The sequence below is a fragment of the Nelumbo lutea genome, chromosome 1 (genome assembly GCF_056320005.1).
Source record: "Nelumbo lutea isolate HS-2025 chromosome 1, American lotus-T2T, whole genome shotgun sequence".
Classification (NCBI taxonomy): Eukaryota; Viridiplantae; Streptophyta; class Magnoliopsida; order Proteales; family Nelumbonaceae; genus Nelumbo; species Nelumbo lutea.
The window spans coordinates 217912231-217928621 of record NC_142684.1 but is presented as its reverse complement, the minus strand read 5'-3'; the positions used below and the strand labels follow the sequence as shown (position 1 = coordinate 217928621).

The following is a 16391-nucleotide window of genomic DNA, read 5'->3' as shown; positions in this document are numbered from 1 at the left end:
ATTCTTTTATTACACATATTTTTTTTAATTTGATTAATAAAAGTATCACAAATGTGTCTAATTTTTCTACATTTTTGTAATCTTTTTATATTTATTTCTATTTAAAAATTTTATTACCTACCTATAAATTCATAGTTTTATCAATTTGATTCGAATGGTTGAATTGCCTTACCATCGCTTGGGTAAAGAGTGTTTTTGTTTTTTAACTACTTTTAAAATATATGAGTCTATATTGTTAAAAATATTGAGATAGATTTAATTAGTACAATTTATTGGTGAATGAGAATGGATTAAATAAGGTGAAAAGTTATAATTGAAATTATATTTTCAACCCTTATAATTAGATAGATTAAATACACAAATATGGTTATTATAATAACCATTAAAGCTGACATTAAAATTATAATAAAATAATTTTTATACCCTTTTTCAAATCAAGAAATAAAAAATAATTTTAGTCTAAAAAAATTTTACACTATATTCACACTTTTATATATAATATAAGTTTAATAAATGAAAAATGCCCCTCGCTCATCAACAACAAAATCATTTGATACCCATACCCAAAGACATCTTCAAAAAACGATCGTTTCCCTCTCTCCCATTATTCTTTAGTTTGCCTGTTTTCTGTTTTTGGCTTTGGGTTTCAACACTGATTTTTGTTTCTCTTCATTCTCCCTTTTTTCCATTTATTCTCGATTTAATAGAAAAAACAGTAATCACAAATATATTACTAGTAATAGTAATAATTATAATCTGGTTGGCGGTGTTTCAAGGGTTTTTTTAAGCATTTTGATAACGGTGGATGGATTGGCTTCTCATCGGGAAAAATGTCGAAGCTGTACGTACACGCAGTGCCCCCGACGGATCTCAATAAGAACACCGAGTGGTTTACGTACCCTGGTGTCTGGACTACCTACATCTTGATCCTCTTCTTCTCATGGCTCTTGGTGCTTTCCCTCTTTGGCTGCACCCCTGGCATGGCGTGGACCATCGTCAATCTTTGCCATTTCGCCGTAAGCTTCACTCCTTTTTATTTTTCTCATCTCTCTCTCATTATTTCATGGTGCACTAGGGTTTACCCGTTCAGATTATAGATTTGTTCCATCTTTTCATGATTTGACTTTTTCACAGGGTTAGGGTTTAGGTTTCAATTTTTTGTTGCTCGTCTGGCCGGAGGGGTCCCCCCCGTTATATTGAATTTGGCCGGAGGGTTTAGGTTTCAATTTTCTGTAGGATCGGTGTTATATAGTTTCTGGATATTTCTAGGATAGGTTTTGTTCCTTGAAAGGTAAGGGCGGGGTTTGAATTTAGAAAATAAAGGACATGACTGCGAATTCCTGAGCTCTCCTTTTATTTATTGCATGTTTGCGACCACTGTTGAGAATGTTAACAAGTGGGATTGGGTGACATAAGGACGCAGCCTACAGTCTATATGTTATGGGAATTGACTTCTTAAACTGTTCTTCGTTTCCTTGATTTTAATTCTTACTTTGATCAAAACCTTGGAGTTTAATTTTGTGGATGACCTTCTTCTGGCATTTATATTATGGTATTAGTGTCTCTTCTTAACCAGTTAGCTGATTTTCCATTGTCTTCTGCATGAGTTATCCTCCATATTTAGCTTTATATGATATTATGTCATTAGGAGGTGATAGAAAATAGATGCTCCTATTGAAATTATATGGGTGCAACCACTTAGTTATGGGATTGGTATTTTTATAGTCATATGAGTTTGAGAAAACAGAACCAATTCAATATAACTAGTCAAATTTGAATTTTGAATAGTAAGGCCATGGTATATAATGTTTGTCCAGGTTTACTCTAGGGTTTTCACTTTTCGGTTGGTTTGTAGATGGATATGTCACAGCTCTTTTTTCATATTCTACAATTATGCATGATTCCAAATTGCAGAATATTTGAGATAATGTTTATCATTTCATCTCATGTGTTTTCTCTTTATCTTTGGTGTTGATCGATATCTTTTACATGTTCTCTGTGCGACTTAGGAAGATTATTCCATGCTAAGATTACAATTTGGCAGCTTGATTTGCATAAACATGGAATGGGCTCAAATGGTGTAAATGAATCCATATGCAATGGTGGTTCTGTGTCATTTTAGGCATACATATAATTTCCAATGTGCACGCACACAATTTACCATGAGACTTTTCTTTTAACCTTTGTATACTAGATGAACGATTTAGCTTGAACATAATGCATCTGAAAGACCTTATAAGTCATGATATTTCTACAAATAGACTGATAAAGCTGCAATAGGGAATGACATTCTTTATTGCACTTTAATTACTTTCTTGCATCAGATTGTGTTTCCTACTTCATTTAGAGTCTATGAAATCTGTAGCATGATAGCAGAATAAAATTAATTAACATAGCTTATAATTGAAGCCTGTCTTATATTTGAACCAAAAACCTTTAAGCTAGATATTTTGTGAGTCCAGATCTGCTCACAACAAAAAACTGTTCCAACATATTCCAACTTGGATCTGTGTCCACACATCGCAGACATGGTGGATCCCAGTCTCATGTGAGATGTGCAAACACAGATCATGTTGGAAGTGTGCTGGGCGGTTTTTGTTGTGAGCAGATCCCAGCTCATTTTTTGCTACCTTTATATTTCTATTTGATGGATTTCTGCTTTTAAAGCAGACATACTGTTTTTTTCTTTGGATTGTTCCCCCATTTTGAGATTGTCTGGTTTCTGAACCTAAAGCCAAGATGTATGCTTATTATTTTTAACTGACAGAATTCCTCGGTGTTTGCACATATATTGTATGCACCTTTTTTGAAGAAAGGCACACAAATGCCAAAAAAAATCTAAAAATTTCAAAAAAATGCCAAAAAATAAAAATCCAAAAAATGCAAATTATTAAAATATTAAACAAATTATTAATTAAAAATATAAACTTAAATTTTAAAATAAATGCTTTAAAAACCTATTATCTCCAATTAAAATAATGAACATAACATGTAAAATGTACTTAAAATGTAAATTTAAAAATAAAATCAAGCATAACATAGAAAACATATTCAAGCATGTAAACTCTTAATCTCTTTATTTTTTTCCCAGTTGCATTACTTCAAATAGATAATATTATGTTAAACATTATGCATTCTTGATTCTATGAGCTGCCTTTGTACCACGCCCCTTGAGGCAAGCCCGAACAAATCCATATCAGGGTCTTAAATCCTTAATCCCTATAAAAAGAAAGGTTTTATAACTTTAAGTGTCTTTTAAAAATATCTTTTATTAGGGTGAATGATTGAATGAGCAACATTAGTAAATATGTTGCTAAGCACAAAAGAATGCACAGATTTTCAAAAGGTGCACACCTGAGCTGAAGCACAAGGCACTTTAAGTATCTTTTAAAAATATCTTTTATTAGGATGAATGAATGAGCAACATTAGTAAATATGTTGCTAAACACACAAAAAAAATGCACATATTTCAAAAGGCACATGCCTGGGCTGAAGCGCAAGGCACACCAGGTGAGTGCCTTTTGAAAATACTCTGCCTGGGACCTAGGCGAGGTGCATACCCTAAAATGCGCCTTGCCTGTGCACCTAGGTGCGCCTGAGGCACACTTTTTAAATAACTAGGCTTCCTACATTTTGTGCTCAAGAATTCTTGTAGGCAACGATCAGTAAAAGAGGATAAAAGAGTCGAATTTATATTTGAATTGGAAGAAGTTATATGAGACCAAGCCTTTTTTTACATAATTATCTGTGCATTTAGTCATTTTGCTGAATTTAGTTTTGGTAGCTGAGACTATATTACCTTTTTTGCTGTTTGCACATCTTTTCTGTGAGAGAATTTGTGTCTCTCTGGAGTCAGGCTCTGTTGTCTTTTAGTTGCTACTCACCTTATGCTTCCCAGTAGGTGGTATTTTAAATTATTAATCTCTGACAAAACAGAGTTTGGTGTTGTGTTTATTAATAAATTGCTTGAACAAGCTAACAGTCTGTTTTTGTTTTCCTTTTAATCATCTTTTTTTTTGCCTTGTATTTTAGTTTCTTTGTTTTTCTATATATCATGATTGAAGAGATTTTTGTTTTCTTTTTTTTGGCCCAGGTCACATATCACTTTTTCCATTGGAAGAAGGGAACCCCATTTGCTGAAGACCAAGGCATCTATAATAGATTGACATGGTGGGAGCAGATAGACAATGGAAAGCAGCTCACTCGCAATAGAAAATTTCTGACTGTTGTACCTGTGGTGCTGTGAGTATACCACTATGACATTGTCCTTTCAATTTGGTCATTCTGAATATGAATAGATGAATATAAATATTTTGAGCAGCATTTCTGGCAATTGCATAAATAGATCTTACTTTGTGTGCAATATTTTATGTCGCAAATTGTTTAGAAATTTATAGTAACTCAACAATTCAGGCTGCATATATGTTTTTATTTGCTTATATTAGTGCATGACTGAGTTGAGGTGTATATATTTGTAGGATCACCAGATAAATTATGTTATTTTCTGCAAATAATCTTAGGACAGCTGTTAGAATACCTTGGGGGGTGGTCTTGGATTGAAATTATTGGAAAAATGAATCTGCTATTTGGACAACTAGAAAAGGAAGTTCTAATTTCCCAAGAATATTTCAAGATTTCAAATTAATGTTTTAAGTTTTTAAAAAGTTTGACCTAAATTCCTAAATGTGGCAAGAGTATGGGCTCAGAGAATAAACTTTCTACTATTCATCAGAGAGAGAGAGAGAGAGAGAGAGAGAGAGACTTTTACAAGGATGAACAATGTGATCCATGAGGGGATTGGATAGCTTACTTTGACTAACTAAATTAAGTGAAGCCAGAACCAGTAGGAAAATTCAAGGACCAAATTGGGGGAAGAATGGTGCATCTTTAAGGAGTTCTTTGATCCTGAATAATGAGCATGCCTCACCCATCAAAAACTCATGAACAGATCTCTAATTGGTAATGAAGAGATTTTTATATACTTAGATAAGAGTTATGTCAACTCTAGTAGGAGGGTGCAATGCTTTCTCCCTGGTAGTGATTGGCTAAAATTAACTCATGTACGTTTTCATTTGAAAAATATAGAATAAAACAAATTCAGCATGTTTTTTTTTGTAAATGCAGATATAATATAATAGATTTATATGCCTGCACAAATACCTGCTTTTTCAGATTTGTATGTGTATAAGCCTCAAGGCGCACCTTGGTGCAAGGTGCCAAGGCTCATGTCTGATGTATGGTTTACACATGGGGCATATGACCAAACCGTGGGGTGTTTAAAAGAATTAACAATTGTTTTATATAAACAGTTATTCTTATATTACTCACTTCCTGTGAATTACTTATCAAAGTTTGACATTTGGTATATAATAAACCTATTAAATGCACATTTATGATCATTTGGATCTTTGCCCATTAAGATAGATATTTGCATTTCTTTTTCTTTTTAGGTTCAAATTCCATGTAACAAATGCTGGATACAACATCTAACATGCAATTGTTGGATGTAATGTGTGAGGTATTTTACTTTGCAATGAATGAGTTAGAGCTGCAAATAGATTGGATTGAATCAGATATACCTAAATCCAAGTTTGATTTGTTACTATTTGGATTCAAATCAAATCATATATGTCCGGTGTATATCGGTTTTAGATTGCAAAAGTGAATTGAAAATAATTTTTATGAAACTTGAATGTAATACTTCTTTAGTTAAAATACAATGCCCAAATCAATTTTAATAATGAATACAATATAAATCAAATTGCATTGGATCATATTGGACCAGATAGGGGTGGATCCATATTCGATCCAATCATAAATGGATCAAATTTAGATCACCCTTTAAACAGGTTGAATTCAAACAGATCCATTTACACAATGATAATGTTGTTACTACTTGTTGCAAAGTAGGTGTGTAGAATCAAACCTCTTCTCAAGCCAAATGGGAGAGGAGAGAAAGTTCAAGCTGGCAGGGAAATGGAGACTGGAGTTGATCATTGAAGCCAAATCTTTCCTGTTCGAGTAAGGAAGGACAAAGGGGAAGGCTCACTTGAAAATCAGAGAAGGGAGCAGGGCGACGATTCTCCTACCAGAGGAGGCTTGTGTGTGGTTGAAAGGTTTTGTAGATGGAACTGTTAATTCTTTACGGGAATAAGGTTGGAGAAACTCGTTGACCTGTGGGAGTAAGAGGTTTGAATCTATGCTGAAGAGGAATGGAAACAGGTGGTTTATAATGGTTACCAAACTCTTTGGTAATAACAAAAGGCAAGTGTTGTGTATTCTGGAAGGCCAGAAGCGGAGAGGGTGGGCTTCCTTCGCTTTTAATCTTCAGGCTTTTCTTTTGGAGGTCGAAGGGAGAGTGGAAGAAGCCCCTGGCTTGAAGGATTGTAATCATTCTGTCCCGTGTAATCAGGTGCCCTGCTTTAAGCATTACCCTGAAGTTTTGGTGTCTAGCTCGACTGTCCTCCGACGAGTAGCCTTGGAAGAAGGGAGTGGGAGCTGGGAGAAGGGGGTGGTCCTAGTGGTAGACAAGGTGATAGAAGATTGGACGAAGGTTTTAGAAGTAGTTGCAGAGAGGTTGGGCTTAGATGAAGATGTAGTGTTGTTGCCTTTTGCTGAAAAGAAAGCTTTATTAGATACTGGAGATAAGAAACTGATTTTCAGTACATTCCTTGTAGAGGGAAGTTTGATTCAGGTCCAGAACTGGGCTCCAGTTTGCAATGAAGTTGAATCTAGAGTCGGCAACTTCTTGATCAAACTTCTCGGTTTTCCTTTCAACCTTTGGAATGATCAAATACTAAGGAAAATTGTCACAACGTTGGGTGGAGTTCTGTTGGAGGTTAACTTAAGAAACTTGAGAGCTGTGGAACCTAAGGTTGCTGGGATCAAGTCGGAGAACTTGCCACGTGCCTTCGAAGTTCTCTCAGAAGATGCCTGGTACAAGGTCTGGTTAGCTTCAGAAGATGAAGCCTCGTTCTGGGGAAGACGAACAGAGGTTGAAGTACAAGGTTTGGTTAGCTTTAGAAGATGAAGCTTCGCTTTGGGGAAGACGAACAAAGGTTGAAGGAGAAGACGAGTCTGTAGGTTGGTGTACATGTGGCCTTCAAGGGCTGGCGGGAAAGCCTGGTGCGTGTGGGCAAACGACGGAGGAAGGGGAACAGTCGCAGGGGTGCCCCAAGTCTTGAAGCTTTCCTATTAAGGCTTCTAATTCAATTTTTTTTTTTTTGAAGTTGGGTTGTTTAAAGAGGGTGGCCCTTCCTATGTTGATGTGGCTAAAATGGGTAAGGTTCGATTGTGCTCAAAGTCTTCGTCTGAATCGGCTTTAAGGAAGGCTAGGCCGGACGACTCAGTGGGTGAGCCTTCATGTGGGGCGGGGCAGGCTTTGGGTTGTTTTTTTAAAAGCCCACGTGACAACTTAAGTCATCATGTGGGGCGGGGCAGGCATGGGGCGACGATAGATGGCAACATTCGTTTATCATCGTCTAGGTCTTGCCCTCTCGATTGTGGAGGGGCTAAGATGGCGAGCAAGGTAGAAGGACGCCGTCCTCTGTGCTGGGTCTGATGGACAGTCGATGACATGCAAAAACACATTCCTGATCGCCCGAACCTGCGCTATTCGAGAGGTAGAACAGAAGAGAAGGAAGAGGCTGACCAAGGTTGGATAAGCTGCAGCTCAGATTCTGACTATGATGAAAGATCGGAAGCCTGTGGGAGTTTAGGCAGTGCGACAGACGAAGCTCTATCTAAAGATCAGAACAGGGATCCTTTCAGCGTGGATTGTTTGTTCATAGGGGATTCGATGGGGGAGGGAAAGGAGGGGGAGGAGCGGGTGAATGATCTTAACCCTAATTTGGCTGAGTCCTCCCCTAGTTCTAGTGCTTTGCAAGAGGCCGAAAAGGAGGTAGCTCGGGTCTTCTCAGAGCTGAACAAGGGTACCTCACAGAGAGGTACATACTTGGGTACAGAAAGGGGTCTTTGTGTTGATACAGTGACAGGGATTTTCTTCCCCCAACTTGGGGAGACAGAGTGCTCTAATTTCTCAAAAAAGAAAGTGACTACCACTCCTTCGCCTATGCTCTCTCCTCACTTCTCTGCCTCAGTTAAATCCCTCAACTTTGTCAATTCAGTTTTGGCTACTAATGAGTGCTTTGCGTCCCTTGTTCTAGATTCTCTTCCCAACCAAGAGTTGGAAGCCCTTGTTCTGAAAGCCACAATGCATCTACAAGGGGGGGGGAAGTGGGTGAGAAAACTTGCAGAGACAAAAATATGGGAAATCTTAGAGAGCCTTTTGGGTGAAGTGGAGAGGAAGGAATTGCAGAGAGGGAGCTTGGAGGGGACAGAAAGGGCTGTAGTTGGAGGTAATGTGAGAAGGAACAAGAAGTTTCCTAGGAGTGAGGCTAGTGCATCTTTAGAAAAAGAGGAAACTAGTGGGGAAGAGTCAGTTGCAGAGTTTGTGAAAAAGTTGGGGTGCAAGCTGAAGAACCCGAATGATCTAAAAGCCTACATGCAAAAAAAAGAGGACAACAAGATGAAGGTTAGAAAGCTGAGTGAAGTGGAGAGATTAAAAAGAGATATTGAGGGGGACAAGAAGTTTGAAGTGAAAGGGGTTAGAAGAAAAGGGTCTAAATAATTCTTAGAGGAGTTAAGGTTAAGGCTAAAAGTTTTCAATGAGAATCCTAAGTTGGAATGTGAGGGGGTTGGGCAACATTAGGAAGAGAGTGACAATTAAAGAGGTAATTAAGAAGTTTAATCTGGATGTGATAATGCTTCAGGAGTCCAAAAGAATGGATTTTGATTGCAGATGGGCAAGGAGTGTGTGGAGTTTTAGGGGTATAAAGTGGGTGGCTGCTCCCTCGTGGGGTTCCTCAAGAGGGATTGTGACCCTGTGGAAGGAAGATTTACTCATAGGTGTGGAGGAGCTAATTGGAGATCATTCTATCTCCCTAAAGTTCAGACAGGTGGGCGATGGATATGAATGGGTACTAACAAATGTGTATGGCCCCAATGACTATAGGTAGAGGGAGAAATTATGGGAAGAATTGAGTGACATTAGAGGCCTCTAGGATGGACCTTGGTGTGTGGGAGGGGATTTTAATGTAGTGAGATTTACAGAGGAAACCAACAACCTCAGATAGAGAGTGACAACAAGTATGAGGAAGTTCAACTAATTTGTGGACTCTTTTGAACTCAAAGAACTTCCTTTCCTAAATAATAACTTCACTTGGTCCAACCTTCAATCAAGGCCAATTTGCTCTAAGTTGGACATATTTTTGTTCTCAATAGATTGGGAGGAACATTGGGGCAATATTACCTCTAGGGCTCTCCCAAGACTTACTTCAGACCATTGGCCTATAGTGTTGGTCAAGGAGGAATTAAGAGGAGTTGGGCCTACCCCTTTCAAGTTTGAAAACATGTGGTTGACTCATTCGGGTTTCATTGAGAAGATCAGAGAGTGGTGGGAGCAAGCTAATTCGGTAGTTGATTGGGAGGGAATGAGGTTCCACAAGAAACTCCAATTCTTAAAATCACAATTAAAGGAGTGGAATAGGCTGGAGTTTGGAAGATTAGAAGAGAGAAAACAAGTTCTGGTGGAGCAAATCGAGGATTTGGACCTAAAGGAAGAGAGAGGTTCCTTTGGAGAGGAAGAAAGGAAGTTGAGATGGGTTTTGAGGAAGCAGATGGAGGACATTTTGGTTAAGGAGGAAATCAGTTGGAGGCAAAAATCCAGGTGTAAGTGGCTAAAGGAGGGAGATAGAAACACAAAGTTTTTCCATTCAGTGGCAAATGGGAGGAGAAAGAAGAATTTCATCTCTAATTTCGGAGTTGATGGAGCAGTGTTGTCCCACCCGGTAGAAATTGCAGAGGCTCTAGTAAACCACTTCAAATCTATTTTTAGAAGGCCTATGAATGGGAGAGTGTGGTTGGAGGGATTGGATAGGCCGACTCTAAGTGCAGAGAAGAGAGAGTGGTTAGAAAAAATGTTTGATATGGAGGAGGTAAAGGAAGCAGTATTCTCAATGGATAGGAGAGTGTGGTTGGAGGGATTGGATAGGCCGACTCTAAGTGCAGAGAAGAGAGAGTGGTTAGAAAAAATGTTTGATATGGAGGAGGTAAAGGAAGCAGTATTCTCAATGGATAGGACAAAAGCTTCGGGTCCAGATGGGTTCACAATGGCAGGATTGTTGGGATATTTTGGAGAATGATCTTAGATCAGTTTTTGAGGAGTTCCACAGGAGGGGTGTAATAAACCCGAGCTTGAACTCAACTTTCATTGCTTTAGTCCCAAAGAAGAAAGATGCTTCTCAACCAAAGGATTTTAGACCTATTAGTCTGGTGACTAGCTTGTACAAAAATCATTGCAAAGGTGCTGTCTCTCAGGATAAAGAAGGTGCTCCCCTCTATTATTGCACCCAACCAAGGTGCTTTTGTGGAGGGAAGACAGGTCACAGATCAGATTCTCATTGCAAATGAGAGCTTGGAGAGCTTTAGGAAGTCAAAGAAGGGAGTGGTTTGCAAATTGGATTTGGAGAAGTCTTATGATTTGGTTGATTGGTCTTTCTTGATGGAGGTGTCGAGGAGTTTTGGTTTTGGAGACAGGTGGTGTAAGTGGATCTGGGGCAATGTTAGGACTTGTCATTATTCTATCCTGATGAACGGGACTGTGGTTGACTTCTTTCCTGTGTTGAGAGGTCTAAGACAAGATCCTCTTTCCCCATTTCTTTTCACCCTGATTGTTGATGTGCTTGGGAGATTGATCCATAGAGCAGATTCAAGGAATTTGATAAGAGGGTGGAGAGTAGGAAGGGAGGAGGTTCCCTTAACACTTCTACAATATGCAGATGATACTTTCCTTTTCTGTGAAGGAGGGAACTTCAATTGGATCCGGAATCTAAAGTTGACAATACAACTCTTTGAGCAGATATCTAACCTCAAGGTAAATTTTGATAAGACTTGTGTGGTGGGAGTGAATGTGAATGAAAGGGACCTAAGGGAATTTGCAGGTGAGCTAGGTTGTGCAATTTCGGATTGGCCCCCGACATATTTGGGCCTCCCTTTAGGAGATAATCCTAAGAGTGTTAGCTTTTGGGCTTCGGTAGTGGAGAGGTTTGAGAAGAGGCTGGCGGCCTGAAAGAGAAATTATCTTTCTTTGGGTGGGAGAGTCACTCTCATTAGGTCTACCCTAGCTAACCTACCTGTCTACTATCTGTCTGTGTTTAAGATCCCCTCAAAGGTTTCAAATCTTTTGGAAAAATTAATAAGGAACTTCCTCTGGGAGCCTGGAGAGGAGAAGAGAGATCATAGGGTGAGTTCGGAGGTGGTCACTAGGTGTAAAAACTAGGAGGTATTGGGATTGGTAATTTCAAGAAAAGGAATGTGGCTCTACTGGGGAAGTGGTTGTGGAGGTTTTCATTGGAAAGGGATAAATTGTGGACTAAGATTGTGGCTAGCATTCATGGGCTGGAAGACAATGGCTGGGATCTTGGAATCTTGGCAAGGGCTTCAGCTGCTTCTCCTTGGAAGTCCATTCACAATCTGCCTCTAGTTTTCTCCCCTTGGATCAGGTATGGTCTAACCAATGGTAATCGAATAAAATTCTGGGAACAACTTTGGGTCGGGGATTCTCCTCTGAAGGACTAGTTTCCTTCCTTGTATGCTTTATCAGACTTGAAAAATGAACCCATATCTTCTTTCTTGGTCCCTTCAGCCTCCACTTCTGACTTTGGATGGAACCTTGGCCTAACCTCCCTTGAGATTGTCTTCCTAAACCCTGCTAAGGAAGACACCCTATTTTGGACCCTTTCTAGCTCTAGTACCTTTTCTTGTGCTTCATTCTTTGAAACCTTAATTCAGCCGCCTATCCCCTTTGGGTTGTCCTTTCTAGTTGAGGAAATTTGGAGCAAGTCTATTCCTCCTCGGGTTGGTTTTTTTTGTTGGGAAATTTTCCTGGAAAGAATCAACACTTTAGACTTACTTCAGAGAAAGAGACCCAACTATTGTCTACTTCCTAATAGATGTGCTCTTTGTAAAGCTGATGAGGAATCTGGCTACCACCTCATGGTCTCTTGTAAGTCTGCTAAAACTGTTTGGGAGTGGGTTTTCTCCCGTTTTGGGTGTTCTTGGTATCCTCCGGAGACTGTTCAAGGTTTGTTTTCTCCTCCTTTTTTCAGTAAGCGAGGGAAGACTATGTGGAGGTGTATTAGGGCAGCAGTATGCTGGTCATTGTGGGAAGAAAGAAACTCATGCATTTTTTCCGACAAGAACATTGGAAGAATTGTTAGATCGAATCCTTTTAAAGGCTGTCCACTGGCTAAAATCTATGGAGTTGTTTTCAGATTTTCTTGTGGATGATTTGCTAAGAAACTGGAAAGAGATTGCTTCCATTGCTAGACGCAAGGGGACTCTTTGTCCGTTTTGGTCCCCTCCCCCCTCGGGCTTTATAAAGCTGAATTTTGATGGCAATAGTGTAAAGAATCCAGGGCCCTTTGGGATTGGAGGAGTCTTCATGAATGAGGAAGGGATTGTTACTGCTTTATTCTCTGGCCCTATTAGAGAAGGTGGCTCTCTTAGGGTTGAGATCCTTGCAGCGCTTGAAGGAATTCGAAGAGCAAAGGAATTAAATATAAGCCATTTGATCCTGGAAGGTGATTCGAAGGTGGTGGTTAGTTGGTTGAAGACAGAGGACAGTGGTTTGTGGAACTTTAACAATGAAAAAAAACAGTTCTTATTGGCTGGGTAGGGACATTTAGATTCAGAACAGCTGGGTGAAGAGGAGTGCCAACTCATTTGCGGATGGGTTGGCCAAGCAAGGAGTGAATAGGGAGCTGTTTTTTGGGCTAGTTTTTAATCTTTCTTCTTTGCATTCCCTTTGTTTTTTGTTTTTGGGGAGCTAAGTTATTTTATCTCCCCTTTTGTATCCATATTTCCCTCTTTTCTTTTAATTTAATGAAGATGGTGTTATTGATAAAAAAAAAAAAACTCAGACAAATGGATGCTGCTTGCAGCCCTATAATACCATGGGTTTTATTTTATTTTATTTTTGTTCATTGTTTTGGGAGGATTGGGTTGAGTTATTGAAAAATTGTGCCAATGGTAACATGGTTCCTAGAGATAAACTATACAATGCATTATCCAACTGCCTTGCTTGTCTAAAAGTTGTGCTGTAATTGTTTTTGAGTCATAAGCCATACCAGTTGCCCACAGAGTTCTGCTGTATCATAGTCATTCAACCTATGCTTAGCCATAAGTTGTGTTGGTATTTGTGTTCTTAGTGGACAAATTCTTTTTGGATAACTAGAGCTTAGCTCTAGTTCTATGTTTACCATAGTCATTCTTTTTTGCACGACACAACTAGATTCGGTATTAATCTTATCATATATGAAATTTATACAAAAAATTCAAGCATCCAACATGATGCCTTGTACAGTTATCTAGGTATTATAGCTTAGTTATGGTGTTATTAGAATAGTTGTTAAATTATCTGTCCCGGCACGTTAACACGATTAAAACATGATGATATTCCTGGTCCAAAAATTATCATCATTGTCGTTGTCGTCTTCATCATCATCATCATCATCATTTGACTCTTGGATTAGAAGTGTCTTTGTAGTTTTAGGATTTGTGTTGGAGTATTAAAAACTGCTTCATTCTTATAAATTTGTAGTCTTTGTAATTATTAAAATTATTGTTGCCCTATAGCTAGCAGTGTTGTAGGTAAAAAAGTCAAGCTAGTGTTCTACCTTCATAGTGTTTATGTTTATATATTTGATTAGGGGGAAAATCTATGATACTGGAAAGACATGGTATGAGAAGAGATTGACAATCAAAACCCACCCATGAATTTTGATAAATACCACCTGACACGTCTATGATACCGGTTGATTGGCCACAAGTTTTTTATATATCATGTCCTTCCGGTATCATAGTTGAACCCTTTATCAGATTGCAATATGAAATGCCAACTTCACAATGATGCAAGATCTTGAATTATTGATTAGTTGATCTTTTCTTCTTGTCTAATCTAGTGTAAGAGAATGTGCTATGTATGCCTTCAAGTAAGGGTTAACCATATCTGATACATGGCATTTGGATTTAACTTTTATGACCTGCATGGAACTCAAGACAAGTATCCTTTTATATAGTAAGGATATGGTTTTTGGGTTGGTAGACTTGGTAACATGCATGGTTATGAAGTGATAAAGATGATGGACCATATGCTTTATTCACTCATTGTTTTGTAACAGGTACTTGATAGCCTCACATACAACAGACTACCAACACCCAATGCTTGCTCTCAACACTCTTGCGGTGTTCATTCTGGTGGTTGCCAAGTTCCCCAACATGCACAAAGTCCGAATCTTTGGAATCAATGCAGACCACTGATTTTGCCCATGTACGAATAGTGATTTTACTTGTGTAAACGCCACTTGATCCTTTTACTTGAGATGATATGCCGAAATTAGAACTGGAAAGGGTACTTGCTGTAGTTTCTTTGATAAGTGAGAGTTTGACAAAGTTATTCCTTCTGTTAGATATAAAAATAAGTTATATTGGTTATCTCCTATTGTACAGTTAAAAGAATTCTGTTTTGAGACTTTTTGTTGCTGTTAATTATATCATGTTTACTCAAGATTAGAAAAAGTGCTGGTTCCCATGTATTTTTGTCTTTATTTAAATCTGGAGATGGTTGCTTTATGCTTGGTTTTAAAGATCACTAAAAATTTGCTTGACGTTGGTAAACTTTTGCATGATGTGAATATCTCAGGGTTTTCAATAATTCTATTTCAAATATGTCACGAAAGTTCATATTTTAAGTTTTCATTTTCTCAAATTGCATAGCATAAATTAGGATACGGGGCAGTATGCATGTATGTATTGGTTTTTCTTGATTTCTAAGAAAATGCAAAGATTCATTTGCACAAGGAAAAAACATCATGTTTTTAACAAAAGATCACTGTATGTGAAACATTTTCCTTCTCCGGTGGAGTTGTAGTATTCTAACGCACTTTGACTCCAAAATAGTAATAATAATAGGAAGTCCCCATGTAATTTGTTGTCTAGGCCTGGTAGACAAAGTTTGGTAGGTCTTAGGTTCTGTATTTTCGGGTTTCGGTTTTGCGTGTGCGTTGTGTTGTGCTGTGAATTGTGATACAGAGCTGAATGCATATTAATAAACTAATGTCTATGTGTCGATCACTTTGGAAGTCTTGGTGCAGTGGGAGTATCACCAAATCAGGACCATTCTTGTTTCAAATGCTCATGTTGCAAAAACACTGATAGGTGTCGTCCCCTAAACCCATAGTCCTCTCAATTCTGGTGTCAAAGGTGCCCTTCTTGCACCATTTTTGAGCACGGGGAAGGTATTGAATTGATGAAGGTTGCGTTGTTTCATTCTCTAAAATATTAATTCGTGGCAAAATCATCGTAGAAGTGCTAACCAATCAAATGGATTTTCCTCAAAATTCACAAGGGTTTTGATTGGTCAAATCTATTTAGGCATCGCTTGTGTTTGGTAACTGGTTTATTTGCGTAAATGTATTTATCTGGAAAACACTTGTTTGGATAAGAACATTTATTAGTGTTCTTTTATGGGTAAATAAGCCACAAGCCACTTGGGAATTGTTCTTTTATTAGAGAATGAATATGGGTTCTTTTCCGTGGGATCTTTCCTGGCATCATAATTTTTTCTAAACTATACCGGTACATCATACTATACCCCCTGTCCCCTGAACTTTTTAGATTCTGACAAAGACCCCTCTTCAATAACTCGAGAAATTTCTATAAAACCAAAATTTATACCCAAAAGATACGGCTTGGGGCCCTATATACATACAAGATCCAGTTAGCGGTATTGGCGGGTCGGATACCCCAGGTGAGCCCCACTGGAATTGATGAATCGTGACACCAAAAACCTGCCTAGTACGCGGGTTTGAACCTTGAACTAGCACCGACGACCGACGACCGACGACCGAGGACTGAGTTACCGACTTAAAATATTTATGAAGAAACACATGCATTGAAAAGCTGGAAGGGGGCTGGTACTTTTGCTCCATGCATCATAATTTCAACAGCAACGTTTTTGACTTATTTACGGAATGCATCAACCATGAACCAACCCACCAAACTTAAAAGAAAATAGCCGGACTCTCGAGGAAGGAAGAGAACTAGATAACTACGTATAGCAAAGGTCAGGATGGTGCCACTTGGCATCGGCCGGATGCAATCCTGGCCACCCATTGCCAACCACCTCCAACCACTCCCAAAGGCAAGGTCAAGTATAAATAGGGGTGTTCAAGGCATCTTGCTCACTCCTGTTCTTTAGCTTTGTTGTTCTCGAGTGACCTCGTCTCAGCTCTCACCTCAGGTCTTGTCCAACCCCTCATACACACTTGACT

At 38.7% G+C, this 16391-nt stretch overlaps 1 protein-coding gene across 1 annotated transcript; it reads left to right on the top strand.

Moving 5' to 3' along the window:
- Positions 1-522: 522 nt before the first annotated feature.
- Positions 523-14637, top strand: LOC148881042 (uncharacterized). The gene is made up of 3 exons (XM_088963271.1): positions 523-1016; positions 4094-4242; positions 14241-14637. Exons 1-3 carry the CDS (start codon positions 831-833, stop codon positions 14377-14379), a joined length of 474 nt encoding a protein of 157 aa, XP_088819397.1. The 5' UTR covers positions 523-830; the 3' UTR covers positions 14380-14637.
- Positions 14638-16391: the final 1754 nt, after the last annotated feature.